Here is a 15,140-nt window from a genome sequence, read left to right as displayed (position 1 = left end):
TTTCCAGCCTTTTCTTCTGTGATTTGTGCTTGCACTGTCCCCTTGTCGTGCACACTCCCTTTGTACCTGTCTGCTCTGCCCGATCTGCCTGGGATGGAAGCCTCCCTGGGGGGACAACATGTTTCTCACCCTTCCTCAGCTACAGGAGAAGCTGCGCTGTGCAGAGATTGAAGCACCCTGGAGTAGGCGTTTGCCGCTGGGCCATCCACCAGCAGGGGAGGGCTTCCCAGGCTAAGGAGCAGTGGTTTCTAGCTTGATGCTTGGATTAAGGCTGGTTTATTTCTGGTTACAACATGGATGTTTGGCTTTGAGGATGATTTCTGTCAGGTACCCGAGAAGGGGTTGACCTATGGTCTTGATCTGATTCAGAAGGTTTTCTTCAGGTCATAGGCAGTTGCCAAGTGGAGTTACTGTGTTGGGGAGGAGGAAAAATGTGATCAGATTTCTGCTGAGACACATCACCTCTCTCAGCCCAGGACATTGACTTATCACTAAATTTAATTACCAGTGAGGGAACCAATCTTCACTGTGCAGCACAAAAGCCCATGCTGGGAAAGGTCTCAGTGCATCCCCTAAGTGATGAGGGAAGATAGGTGGCTACAGTCCAAAAAGTGAGAATTGAGAAGATCTCCACAGGCCAGTTCACTGTTGTGGGATTTTTTTGTCTTCTCTGTGGTGGTGTCCTGTAGACCTCATCCTGTCTGTGCAAAACGCTTTGCTAAGGATTGCTCCACGCTATCTCATGCAGTGTTGTAAGGGTTTTCTAGTGGACTTTTCTCTGCTAACACAAATTGCCATGCATGACCAAAGCAATAACTAGTTATCACCTGTTTACCAGAGCAAGAGCTGAGCTTCAGACCAGCGCAGCCTTTTGTTCTTTGTTGATTTTCCTTTCTCTGTTTTCACTGACTTTTGGTACTTCTAAAACTCTTGATCAGTAAGTCCATGCTCTGCATGCATGGAAACCTTTTCCTGTTACAGTCCAAAGAGGGGTCCTAGTAAATTAAGATTACAATTGCCTATATTTACCTTGGTGGTGTGAGGGGCAGAGGGTTTACATTACTTGCCCAAGGCCAAAGCAGGATTCAGTGGCAGAGCTGGGAAGCCCATCCAGTCCATATATTCCCCCCAGCAAAGAGCAGAAGTCCAGGAGCCATCCTTCCCCCAGCCACAGCTCAACCACACTACTCCCAGCACAGGAGAAGCCAGATACGTTCATTTCTCAATCTCCTTCCCTAATCACTGCCTTGTGGGATGTGTTCACCAGGAGGGTGCATGGAGCTGATCTCATTATTCACAGTTTTGGTGCACTCATGGTTATGTGACAGTCTCGGTCCTTCCCCATCCATCCACTGCTATCTTGTACCTGTCCTCTCCCTCTGCCTTTGCACTGCTGTGCACAGAACTGGTACAAGCCTTGCTGTCGCTGGACTGGGAAATCTATTTGGTTTCTGTGTGGCAACCTGCACTTCTAAGTTCCCTATGACCAAGGGTAGTCAACCCTTTGAACAGAAACCTGGTTATGACACTAATGAAGCCACATGGGCTCATGTGAATTGACTGTATTAGACTTGACTTCAACACTGGTGAGAAGAAGCATTTGCTTTCTCCTGCAAACGTAGGTGAGAAAAACAATATGGCTTCACCACAGTTGTGCATTTTGCTCTATCTTCCTTGCAATTTTAATTCCTAACATCCCTTGCACGAAAACTGGCTCTTCAAGGCTCCTGAGTTGATCCTTTTGAGTGCACAAACCTATCATAAAATCCACCAAGGTACCCCAAGTGAGGGCTTTTGAATGGATACAGGCAGAGAGCAGAAGAGCTCAAGCATGAGAACCAAACTGCTCCTGGGTCTCACCTATGGAAGGTGGAGATATGGCTGAAGAGTTGAACTTTGAAACTCTTTGGTGCTGTCCCTGGTCCCATCTACAACCTGCCTGGTGATATTCCCAAGCCTGATTCTCAGTGTTTGTGCACAGCAGCTCTCCTCTGCCAGCAGCCTGTCATTCCCACCATAGGACCTGGAGCAAAGTTCTGCTTCAGGTTGTTTCTAGAAAGTATTGCTTGGTGTGTCCAAGCTGCAGCCCGGGGAGAATACTGTAATTTGTCATTTTCTGGGAACACAGTGTAGTATTCCACCTCAAAGCTGACACAAAGTGATAGGTCTGGAGCTCTCTGCAAGCAGACTCACTTCAGTCCACTGGGTCCCTGCGTTTGCTCCTGCCCAGGCCCCATGAGCACAGATAACTGGGCATGTGGATATGTGAGTGTGTTCCAGGCTGAGGATTAGCTCCTAGCCATTTCCTTTCTTTCCCATTTTTAATCTTTTAAAACAAAGAACGAACACCATCTGGCTCCTGCATTTGCGGGATGCAGGAGTGCTTTAACAAAGGTGAACGGCTTAATTTCCTGTTACACATTTGGATACAGAAAACAAACGTTTGTGTAACAAAAGCAGCAGCCAGGCTTGTTTCCCCTCTCTGCAAGGCTCTCCACGTTCTGCCTGGAGACAGATGCCTCCTTTTCCTTGTGCATCACAGAGGGATCCCGTCAGCTGGTGCCTTTAAACCTTCTTTCAACAAGACAGGATGGAGAGGAGATGGTTGTGGAGGTGTAGGTGGTGGGGAGAAGTGAAACGGCATCTGATTAGAAAGTGGAGGGAAGTGGAGGGACTGGGGAAAGAGGGAGAAGTGGCCCAGCATCTGTGTGAAGAGTAAAGGCGGGGATGCTGAAGAAGCATTTCTGCGCTGTGTTGTGTAATGTGCTGTGCAACCTTCGGTGTGGGTCTCTGTGGGAAGGCAGGATGGAAAATATCCATATTGGAGAGAAAAGATTTGGGCGGATTTCATTTTCCTTGTTGTTTTCTTTAAAAAAATATGTGCGAGTAGGCGATTTTTTTAGGTATGACTCAGGACTGTGACAGCAGGCGGTGGGATGCTGTGGGTCAGGGACATTGTGCCAAGCTGAGTGTGGCGTGGAGGCTGCAGCAAGTCAGGCAGACGGTGCCTGCCCAGCAGCGCCGGGGGAGCTGGGGGCTGTCACGGGGCTGGGGGGGTTGTCCAGAGCTGGGGGCACCACCGGCACTGGGCTTAGGACCCCCAGCTGCTCTTTCACCCAGCAAGCTGGGGTTTGGCTGCTCCCAGAGCCCTTCTGCGGCTCTGAACTCACCTGTGCTCCAGTAAAATCCAGATCATTTTCCTGTCTTCCTCCAAAATGTGTAGTCCATTTCCAAAACAAAATCATACATTGGGGAAAGGACAGTATTTCTTCGTCTTTAGAAGTGAATACAGTCTTAAATCGTGGTCCGCAGTCCTTAATAACTTCTAAGGTAATGTCCTGACATGGGTGGGAACCCAGCAGTGAAGACGCATGTCGAGTAGAGGAAGGACTTTTGTAGGCATTAGATCTCATTAAGACATCCCTCTGTCTTAATGTCCCCTATGTCCTACCCTTCTGGCATCCTGCCCCAGATCCTGGGCTGGGCTTCAAACCTCCAGGGGGTTTAGCTCCATCCTTTCCTGGAGGTCTGTCCTGAGTGTGCTCCAGGTCACAGTTCATCACGCAGGGGATACCTGCCTGTCAAAAAAAAAGACACATGCAGGATTTGCAAAGGGCTCTGAAAATATGTTTCTATTTCTAGCAACCCAGAGCTAAACATAATAACAAAACTGGCTCCCTGCTTCTGTGTCCTCTCCACTCTGGAGCATTGTTTGGATTTGGGAGAGACAAGATTTGCAGGAAGAACTAATATCTTTTATGAGAACGTACAATATTGTTGGAGGGGAAAAAAAGAATGAGTTTTAGGCACACAAACCCTCTCTGAGCTCTTTTTTTTTTATTTCAGTAGTATCAGTTGGTTTAATAAAAGATTAATATCTCTTTCTATGAACCTTGGCTCTCACATCCTTAGACCATCGGAACATTTCTGCTATGACTTAGGCCTTAGGTCAGTGTTCTTTAAAAAGTCTAGGATCCCTCTGGCAGATGCCTCCTCCTCCGAAGCATGAAGGATTACTGTGTAAATATTTTCTTTCTTCTCTTTCCTTAATATGGCTAGAGAAAAACTCATATTCTTTATGATTTTCAGTACCCATTGCCAGGTTGCTTCCTGATGACCATCTCCCATCTAGACTATCTCTTACTTTAGTTCTTCTCCTCTGGAGTTCAAAATTGTTTTCTTTCTCCTGGGTACAGTCAGTTATTTTTCCAGTGAAGTTTCCACGCAAGTAATAGATCACCAAGGTTTAGCAGCTGCCTGGGTCGTGCTCCTTTGGAGGCTCGTTCAGCGTGGTAGATAAGACTAATAGACAAGCCTTACATTGAAAGTAAATTAAGTCTGACCCACGCTCTCCTAGATAGAGGGTCCCTAAATGATTGCACCATCACTGAACGGTGCTCTGTTCCCACCAGCTCTGAACTCACTGCGGGGTTTAGCTGTACTCCCCCACTGCCATTTTTTGTGCATCCTTGCCAGGGCTCCTTAATGCCTGTGTGTATCCTTCAGCTGTACAACACCCGCTGTCGTGTTCTCATGTTCCCTGATGCTCTCTTTGTTGCTTTGCTGTCCATCTCATGCAGCGCGTTTACAGCGTGGGAGATCGAGCCTAGCGGAGGGAATTTGCTGCCCAGCCCTGTTAGCACTGGGAAGGAGCCCTGCGATGAGTGTGCTAGGGCTCTGCACCATCACCTACGAAGGGAAATGCCAACAGGCAGAGGGGACGGAAACTCCCTCTGAATTTTTATCTGGGATGCAGTACTGACTCACTTGGGGGGAAAAAGGAAAGGCTGCCAATTTGTTTTTTACTGTAGACCTGGTGTACTCTGGCAGGATTTGTGAGCTCCGGACAGAGAGCGAGCCAGGGTCCATGCCCCCAGACAGTGTGCTCAGGCTCCATTTCAGTGTTGATGGGTGGGGGAAAACAGGCTCAGTCCCTGTCTGTGCTGACTGTCATGTGTAATCTTGTGTAGATGGTAAAATGTGTGTGCCACGTTCAGCTTCCAACACCAGTACCATCTCCAGCACCTAAGTGTTGTGCAGATGCTAAGCCTTTTGTATATTCTACCCCATCTCAGAGGTGAAAAATATATAGTGCTACCCTCTCTCCATCCTTTCTGCCAGTGTGTTGGGAAGGTTTCATATCTGTAAATATATGTTGCACTAAGGAAAGGACTTAGAACTGAAAAGTACTTTAATTTTCTCCTGTGTTAAGTGAGATCCTGGAGAACATGTCTTTGTCATACCTACATAACTAAGGGCAGGAAAGTCTCATAGTGACCTGGAGATGTGACCAGGAGACCCCTAGTACTGACACAGAGGGGCCAGCCAGGCAGAGACGTATTCTTGCTATGTGCAGGATGCCGTGTGTGCTGCTGGAAATATTACACGCTCTTCTCAGTGTCTGTTTACCCCATGTGTCCCATCACCCCCACCCCTGATTTGTTATTTCTTTCCTTGTTTTCATTGCCGTCATTCCCCCTAGATGACCCCTCATGCCACGGGGCCTCACAACTGCCCTGACTGGTGGTTTGGGGACCAAAAGGACCAATTTCCCCCTAACTTGCAGTAGGGCTGGAAACTGGGGAGGAGAGGGAACTGCTGAATGTGGGTGCATGGGTTAAGTGTCTCTGTGCCTGTCCTGGTGTGTCCTGCGTGCAGGAAAAGTCAGTGTGGATTGAACGTGCTGGTCTTTGATATCTCTGTGGCTCCTATAAAAACCTCTGCAAATTGAATTCGTGGCACAGTTCCTTATCTCCTGAAAGGAAAATGTAACAACATCATCTTGTGTTTTAGCCAGACATTTTTCCTCAACACTTCCCTATTTCTGCACTGAGGGAAAAACAAATGTTGGAGTCTTTTTTTTTTTTTCCCCCTTCCTCCTGTTTGAAACACTAAGAGCCCTTCACACAAAGCAGCTTGAGTGCAGAGGAATTAATTGGGGAAATTAGGTTGTGTTGTATTTCTGGCATTTTCTCAGAAATGGTAATTGCCCTAATTCTCCACCCTGCCAAGACCTCTCCACCCGCACCCTGTTTCCCCCCTCCCTTTTTCCTCACTGTCTACCTGTCTTTCTCCTGCTTGAGTTGCTGTTTTCATGCTGTTGCCATTTATTTCATTTCAGTAATGAGAGGGATGTGGCAGGTGAAGAGCTCTCACAATCTGGTGACATCTTCTTTGAAGCACAGGCACGAAAAAGCAGTTTGTTTTTGGGAAATAAAACCTCCCTGCTATGGTACTTGACCTCCACATTCACCTCTTCTCCTGCTCAGGATATGTTGCTGCTGCATTGCAAGTCATTTGGCTCAGATTTTTTGTTTAATATAGTCTCCATATTCAGCCAAACACTGACTTCCGTGCTTAACACCTCTATGTTCCCCCCAAACCACCCAAACCCTCACACACTTACTGAGAGCTAATCAAACTCAAGAACTTTCATTCAAAGCTCAGCCCCATTCCCAGGCATTTGAATTGAGGCTTTTGCTTTCTCCTAACCGCTGGACTGAGCTCCAGAGAGCTGGTAGTTCAAAGCCTTTCAGTTTAGCTTCCTGATGGTTTTTCACTCCTGACCTTCCATTTGCAGAGATCATAGATCTAGTCAAACAGGAAGGGATTGTTTGTTGTTCAGTATTTCCTGACCTAAAAGACCTGGTGATGTTCAGATCCAATGGAGATGCTGCAGTGGTGGGACTCCTTGTCTCAGGAGATGGGACGTGCCAAGAGCTGAGATGGGTTGAAAAAGTGATTGAACAGAATTGTAGAAGCAAAGTAATCTATCAGGGGCTATCAAACACAAAATACCTCCCCTGTTTTAGGAAATCCCTTTGCCACTGATTATTGAGGACTGGAAGATGCTGTGGGACACATGCTGTGGGCTCTTCTGTTTCCTACTCTCCCCTATGCCGCTCTGGCTGAGGTCAAGGTCCCAGCTGACTGGACCTTGGCTGCTCTTAAAATCTGCCCAGGCTGGTCTCTGCTTTACTGGGAGCCAGGGAGAGTACTGGGAGTAACCAGTGAAATGCTGGACCCAGCTGAGGGGTAGTGACACTGTTCCCAGGAGGTCAGAGATTCAGTTCAGTTCAGAAAGCTGGGATTGTTTCTCGACATAGCCAAACTACCCAAGCCTGTTCACCTCTGCTATGAAAACTTGAGACAGCAAGTTTCCTGCAGGGATTTCAGGAGCCTTTTCCCTTAAAGTGATTCCCTTCCCATAGAACTTAACTAGGGAGGGTGGGACTCTTTTCCATTTTCAGCATTCCCTGGGTGCAGCCAACGGATCCAGAAAGGGTGATCCCCACCCATCCTTGTGTAGTTTTTTCCTCCCCTTGACTGTGAAACTGTTTTTTTCCCCTGTTCTAATTTGTACTGTCCAAATGTGGTCCCAACCACCTGCTAGAGCCTGCCTGCATGCAATGTGCTCCCTTCTTCCCACTGTTCCCACTCTGAACATCCCATTAGCCTGAAAGCTGTGAGATATATGGAAAAGAGCACAGTGCCTAGTTTTGAGCCAGGGAGACTCCCGTGGTGGAGATCCAGCCCAAAATTGTTCCTCTGTGGTGTCACCAGAAGCAAAGAATGATTTTGTACAGGGCAGGCCAGAAGAGCTGATGGTTCCTGGGTTTTACCAAGGTGGCCTGATTTAAACCGTAGCTAGAGCAGAAGGTGGAGAACAATATGCCTGTGAGCTTCACTGTTCTAGCCCCAGGTGGATCAGAAACAGTGTGTGTGCTCCTGAGCATAAGGAAACAAACTGTTCACGCTTTGGAAGGAGCACTGCCACTTATAATTGAGGGAGTTTTGGATGTGTAAACCCCTCCGTCGTCACCTTCTCTACATTGTTGGACCTATTTTCCCACTGCACCACAGCTGGTCAGTGGCCTCCTCCTGCCTTTCCACTTGCAGGACCATGATCTCAGCTCTCCTTTACCGTTGGGACAGCCATGAGATCACACAATGGTCAGGAAAGGTGAGGAGCATCCCCAAACCTCAGTATGATCAGCAAAAGAACTGGAGGCAGAGAAGTTATAAGCCAGTTTAGTGGGAGCATGGATAAATTATGACTTGGCTTGCTTTTTTTATTCCAATTTTTGGAGTGGAGTAGTGACTTGTTGAGTGAGATAGACTTCAAGGTTTTCCCAGTGTGAAAAGCCTTGCTTCAAGACAAACTGAAGACCTCCCTAGAAAAATTAAGATGCAAATATCTTCATTGTCCCCCTTAATTAAGATGTTTGCATGGAGACAAACCATTACCTTTTTTTTTTTTCCTCCTGATTCCTGCATGTTCAGAGTTTCTGCAGGCTTTCCCCTCCTGATCCCCTCCCAGTTTCGTAGTCCTGCCTCTCTCTCAGCCACAGCGAGCTCCTTCTCCACGCCAGCTGGATGGAGAAAGCCCCTATTTGCAAGCAGCTGTCTTTAATAAACAAGCTGTTTAGGGCTAGGCTGTCAAAGAGAGCATGTTCAATGTACAATCAAGGGGCAACGATGCACAAAATTGCACACACACACAAAATAAGGCTCTTTTCTTGGTGTGTGTTGAGCTTTGAACGCTTAAGTGATTCCACCTCTCTCTTCCCCATCCAATTATGCAGGCAACACATGAGGAGATTGCTAAAGGAATTAGTGAGGGAAATCTTTACACTGCCTGATCAATATTGTTCTGCTCAGTACAAGGCATCTCCCCCCTCTGGCCCCAGTCATGTTCTCATTTGCCCTCTGAAAACACAAGTTCACTTTATTGCTCTTTGGGCTGTGGTGACCGAGAGGAAAACCAGCAGCGTGTCTGTTGAAAATGGTTGTAGCTACAGAGTTTCTTCCTTGCAAAAAAAAAAAAAGAAAAAAGGATGTAATACAGCCCTGCCAAAACCCTGTTTCAGGGTTTTAAAGAGGCTTCCAGTGCAGGCCGGGAAGACCTTTCCGCTGTTACAGTTGTATGGCCTCACAGAAATGGACAGCAACCTTATAAGCAAAGACACCCGACGATAATTTTTCTGAGCATCACTGAGGCAAGACGCCAGATTTTATGGGCCACTAGACTGATCCAATATAGAAAATCCTGTGTTCCACTGTGGATTCTGAGACCAAATTATCAATTAATGTGAAGCATTAAAAAATCCAAATCCCTTTTAGTTCCCTGCAGTCATTAGTGACAAGATACAATATCTATAGCTGAAATGCTTTGCCAGCATCCCCTGGCAGCAAGGCAGAAACTCCACTCCTATTTTTTCCAATACATACAAGAAAAACATATGAGATCAGTGGTTTTTACAGTCAGATTCGGCTGCCTGTTCATATTTACTTAGATGGAGGAATAAATCAGGTTTGGGTTACTCTCTGGGTTAGTTATTTGTTATTGGAATAAACGCATGGTAATAGATCTGACAGAGGAAGATGTTTCTCTTTCAGCTCTGTGGTTGAGGTACAATTTGCTTTGTTCTGCACTATATTATATCGATGGGTTTTTTCCACTGCTGGATGACTTCATTTGCTCTGCTTCTTTCCAATGTCCATACCTCTGCCACAGCTGGCTTTAGGATGCAGCTTTATGTGATAGATCTCTCTTTTCTTTTTCCCTAACTGTGACATTGTAAAGCAGAGGCAATTTAAACAGCCATCATGAAACAATTTTCTAAGCCTTGCCCCCACCCATTTCCTACCTCAACTTTTTGGGAAGGGAGGTGAGTCAGTCATTCATGGGGCAATTCCCCAAGCAGAATGAGCTGTCGGCTACATTTAGCAGCTCAATTTTCACCTCTGGTGCGGGGTGGGAAGGCGCCCAGGGTGATGACTGGCTGGACACACCCTGAGGCTGTATTTTTGATATTCCCTGGGCAGCTGTCAGCCTGAGCTCCCAAGTAGCACAGCCAGAAGTCTCCCCCCAAACCACCGTGCTCACCAACTGCCCTTTTGCCTTGGGATTTTGTCTCCTTTTTGTCCTGGTGGGAAGATGAACACCTTACTAGAAAGTCAGCAGACCTAACGCTTGTCATTCACTCTTAATTTGCACACTGAGATCCCTACCCCTTCTCCTCCCTCCCATTCCCCAAATTTTTCCTACTTTGATACACAGGAAAAAGTAGTGCTCTATTTTCTGCTCCATCATTTCACTTCCCTTGTGCCCTCCTAAGGTCCAATTTTGTGGGCGCTGGCAGGTTTGCAGGTGATTGGAAGCTGTGGGACGAGTTTTTTTCTTCCTCCCACAACCTGCGACAGTACTGATGGGACAAAGACTTTGGGGGAAGTGCAGGGTGATGTACCAGGTTCTTTACTGGGACATCTGGCCAACGATGACCTTAACTCTGGCTAACCCAAGCTTGTTTGAGTAAAGACATCAGGCCTGGGTCTTGTTCTGCTGGCAGAGGCAGGTGGGTCCCTGCACCAGCCAGGAGGGCTGGTGATGGCCAAGGAGCAAGATGCTCAAGTACCAGATACAGAGGAACGGCTCAAGCCTCCTAAAACTTCTCCTGTTGGAGAGGGACTCTGGGTCCCCCAAGGGATGTGGCTTCACAGTCCAAAGAGAAGTTTCAGGAGTCCAGAGCACCCTGGGGTTCTCACCCAGCACCAGTGCTTGCCCCTCGCCCTACTGGTGCAGGTGATGGTGTGGGGTGCAAGGTGATGGTGACCAGGGCCAGGGGGTCTCACCTGCCCCATGCCCGTGCAGCAAGGGTTGTGCAGTGTTGGGATGTTGTAGCCAGTGAAAGACGTACGGTTCGGTTAAAGACACACCCTTTCCCTTCTTGTCCCCTCGCTTCATCCCCCCCATCACTCCCTCCCTCCCTCTCTCACCCTTCCCTTCTCTTTTGTTTGTCTCCTTCCCTTGTTTTCACCCATTCACTGTCAGGAAGGGCCGCGTCCGAAGGGCCAGTTCAGCGCAGCGTGGCAGCGACAGAGACTGGCACCGCCGGCAGCTGCAACAGTGAGTGGATCTCGACCCCTGGGGCAGCTGGAAGCGGGGGACTGGTGCCGCTTGAGCATGAAATGACACGTGGGGTTGAGCGGCTTTGGGACTAGGTCGGGTCTAGTGCATTTGGCAGCAAAGGGGCTCTCGTGTGTGATGGAAACTGCACATGTTCTACCTATAGCAACTCTGTGGGGCTTGTCTGTATGGTGAGATAATATGGGATGAATGCAAAAGTCCTCAGTGCAATCCTCCTCCATGGGTGTTCAGGCTGTGTCTGCACTAGCGACAGCGTGGGCTGTCCTCTGGCTCTGATGGCAGCAAGCACAGCAGAGTTTGCCTCCATGCAGCTAAACCGCTCCGTGCCTCCAAGGAGGGTGGCCTTTGCACTGCTCACTGAGAACTGTCCTTGACTTGTGTTGTCCTCTCAGCAGTTGTTTAGACACTGTCAAATTGGTGTGGCCTAAAACCAGATGGTTTGAACAGTTGGATCGCCACATGCCAGCCCTGACGCCCTTTGCCTGCTAGTCTAGACACAGCCTTGGTGTCTGATGGGTTGGGTGCTTGAGCTGCGATTGAGTGGATGCCAACCACCACTGCCCCACTGCTCCTCCCATCCCTTGCCCAGTGGAGTGCCAGTGAGAGGTCAGTGCGGGTTTGAAGCTCTGGCAGTGCAAAGGAGTTTGGCTTTGCCAAGGTGGTGGCTGATGGGAGCCATGCGAGCCAGCTGAGGGCTGGTAACACCTCTGTTCACCCTGCACTCCCTCCCGCAGGGGCGAGCCATCACCCCGTTGTGCTTGCTGCATGCCTCTGTGTAGGGATGCTCGGCCCAGCGGTTCCCCAGCTGTCACAGCACCCCAGAAGCTGCCACCAGCAAGCTGCAAGGCTGCTGGAGGTGAGCTGCAGAAGCCTGTGAGAGGGGCAAACATTGAACTTGATTGTCCTGTGTGGTTTGGCTGCTGGCACACAAGGAAGTGCTCTGCTGACCCAGAAAGCTGGGGAGCTTTTGCTTGAGTCTGTTTTGGAAGTGGATTGAGCTAATCCACCCAAAGACGCCATCTGTGCAAAGCAGTTATGACCCTTCATAAGTTAAGGCAGGAAAGTGATGGCTTCCACACTTTATTTCTCAACAGCTTCCCTGCACCAGCAAGCCCAGAGAGATGGACGTAAATATTTGGAAAGTAGCTATGACTGGGACAAATTACTGGGTTCCAATTACCTGAACTTCACTGTGACAGTGCTAGGTGAGGTGTATGCTCCTGGCCAGGCGATGAAGGACTAGCTGTCCCACCGCCCAGCCTCCTCCCAGCATCACCACCGCTCCTCCTGCCCCGGCAGCAACGGGGGTTGCCCACGGGGTGTTAAGCAGCTGAGTGGATCTTGAAAAGCCCTCCCCAATCCATGAGGGAGCAGGGCTCTGGCAGTTCCTGTTGCCGTAATCACACGGGAGTGTGAGTTTAGGTATCACTGATTTTACAGGGGCTATGTCAGCGGATAAGAAGACGTTCGACTGAAAGGTGATTTTGTTACATTTATGCCTTTCTAAGCCAACATTGAACTGTGGGGTGTGGATGGGAGTTTAGTCCTAAGCACTGGTGTAATTTTGTATCCTCAGCCCTGAAGGCAGTTTTTAAAAAATTATTTTCCCCTGTGCCCTGACACTATTTTTTTGCCTTTCAATCATGTCCTTACGACAGAACAAATACTGGGGTTGACCTTTGCAATGTGACATAATAATATGTGGCTTCTTTATAGCTCTTTTCATCCAAAATGCTTGGCACACTATGGATCTGATCCCACAACCGCTTACCACGGGGCTTAGCACTCACTGCTCCAAGCAATCCCTGGGAGGCCAGAGGAGCGCTCACACACACAAGTGCTATACCTGGTGTTATTTGCAGGATCAGGCCCTGGAGTAATGTAGCACATGTCTGTGTACAGCCGGATTTTGGAGAGAGAAAGCCTTGCCCTTTCATTTATGATTTTTATTCACTACCAGAGTGCCATGCCCAGCACTAACATGACAGCCTCCCTTTGGCTAAAATGTCATGCCAGGTAATGCTTGAGTCATATTTATCGCTATCATCTACAACCGTGTGGCTTCTTTTTATTTTTTTTCCAAGCCCTGAAGGCATGCTAATTAGTAAACTCCCCTAGCTTATCCTGCACCATTTGATCCTGCAGAAATCACAGCATTTTATCTTATTAGCAAGTAGGAATTAAAGAATTAAAACTACTCAGGGGGGGAAAAGGGACATAACCACTTTTCCTGTGCATCCCTTCTGAAACAGCCTTGCACTGTGCCCTCAGAAGCCCCAAGCTCAGCCCCCCTGGCTTGACAGCGGATGGGAATCCCAGACTAGTGAATGCTATTCCTGTTCTGAAAGGGAGAGCTCAGTTAGGTGGTATGGAGAAAAAGATGAGTCCAGCAGTGAGATCCCATCCTTGAACTAGGCTGCAGGTCCCTTCCATGCTATCAATGTCCTCTGTTGCCATAGGAAATTCAGTTAGTCCTGCCCTGCCTCAGTTTCCCCTTGTTAAAAGGTGATCCCTGCTTGTCTGCACTGAGGAGATCCACATGAAAAAAAAAAAGATTGCAAGGGACACAGTCATTATGATGATGGGAGATAGGTAAGTACCTTAGAAATACTTAGGGAATCTCTGAACTGAGACATTTGTGGTACTGGTTCAAAGTGAGTGAATTTTGGAAGTCCTCAGTAGTTGGAAAATGCAAAAAGGGAAGCAGGTAGGATCCTTGTGCTCGACTCTGCTTGGTATATTCAGGATGGGCAGAATCAGGAGAGATACCTGCTCCACCTTCTTGGTGATGGGAAGCGGTTAAATTTGGGGATGGAGACCCACTAACCATCAGCAGGTATCTACACGCTTCGCCATTGTTTGCCATCTGTAGAGCACTGCAACCAACACCACCCCAGCCTTAAAAAATAAGTTCATTAAGAGTAGAGAGGGCTGGAAGGGATTCCCTGGATCATCAAATCCTATCCCCTGTTGCATCAATCACATCAGGTTTATCCTTTTCATAATCAAGCACCACTATTAAATGTGCTCCTAAGGGAAGACAGCTCCAGAATCTCATTGCTTTAACTCGTAGATGCTTCTAATTTCCAGTCTATGCTTAGTCATGGCCTGTTTGTTAAACAGCAGGTACCTGGCACAGAGGCAAGAAATTTAACACAGTTTTCTTAAAATAACCACCCAGAAATCCTATCCACAAAAAAATGCTGAGGTTGCAAAAGGGAACGTGCAAGGTCAGGTAATGATAATGGGGAGGCCCAAGCTCACACTTGCCTCTGCCTTGTAGTACAGACTTTACATAATCACCTGCTGTTAATCTTATATGATCCAGCGGAGGTACAAGGCGAAAGTACTCACAGAACAAAGGAACTTCTTTGCGATTCTGCTCCGTAATACTCATTGTGTAACCCTCTGCTGCTTTTGCCAGGATAACTAACACTAAGCTAAACATTTGACTATTTTTCCCTTTCCTGGCAGGCTCTTCCATGCCATTTTTTACTTTACTGTACAAGTCATTACCTGCACAACATGTCTGAGAAGTCAGTGAGTTGCACCGTCCCATTTTACGGGTTAGGAAACGAAGCACAGAGCTGTCAGCCACAACAACCCATAGAGCTGCATGGGCTACTTTCCTCCTCCAAAATGCCCCTGCTTTGTTCGGTGCAAGCCATGCAATTGCTACCTGGCCAGAGGAAAGGGGCTGGTGCAGCCGTCTGCCCTGTGGCACAGTGTGCGTTGCATGCCGTGGAAATGATGAGATGCTCTAGACCCATGACTTGCTTGCTTTGCAGCCTTGCCCAGTTATTTAATCAGAGTGTGCGATGAATGGGGGGAGGGGGGGGAGAAGAAATAGGTGAGTATAGGCAGAGGTGCAAACCCGCTATGTTACCCATCGCAGCACCCATTAGTTGTGTCCCAGCCCATAGAGGGCAATGGCACACGGAGCCGCATGTGCCTAGATCGGGTCACGGCCGCGCAGCATGATCGACCAGAGTGACTGAGGAGGAGGGCTCGCTTGGCAAAAACAGGTCTGCAACTAGGACGCCCAAATCCCGTGTTTGCTTATTTAACTTGGCAGGTATTCAAGTGAAACAGGCACAGAGGGGAGGTGTCAGAGCTGATCTTGGTACCAGCATGTGGGATTTTGACTTTCTATTTCAGTGTTCCTGTTTGGCAAAGAAATGCACTCAGACGCCACCCCCCCCGCCTTTTT

General features: G+C 48.1%; 1 protein-coding gene across 4 annotated transcripts in view; it reads left to right on the top strand.

Annotated features, from left to right (window-relative positions):
- NTRK3 (neurotrophic receptor tyrosine kinase 3) overlaps window positions 1-15,140 on the top strand; it is a 224,353-nt gene that overhangs the window by 192,320 nt on the left and 16,893 nt on the right. Inside the window, exon 16 of one of the 4 annotated variants that reach the window (XM_009635069.2) lies at window positions 15,006-15,013. The exons of 2 other annotated variants lie outside the window; for them this stretch is intronic. In XM_009635069.2, coding sequence (XP_009633364.1) covers window positions 15,006-15,013 — 8 coding nt within the window. Of the gene's footprint in view, window positions 1-10,834; window positions 10,910-15,005; window positions 15,014-15,140 lie in introns of all 4 variants that reach the window. One more of the 4 variants, XM_009635068.2, reaches the window with a different exon arrangement.

This window comes from Egretta garzetta, unplaced genomic scaffold, assembly GCF_000687185.1.
Source record: "Egretta garzetta isolate BGI_Z169 unplaced genomic scaffold, ASM68718v1 scaffold322, whole genome shotgun sequence".
Classification (NCBI taxonomy): domain Eukaryota; kingdom Metazoa; phylum Chordata; class Aves; order Pelecaniformes; family Ardeidae; genus Egretta; species Egretta garzetta.
The sequence above is the reverse complement of the archived record's forward strand: the minus strand, read 5'-3'. Positions and strand labels throughout refer to the sequence as shown.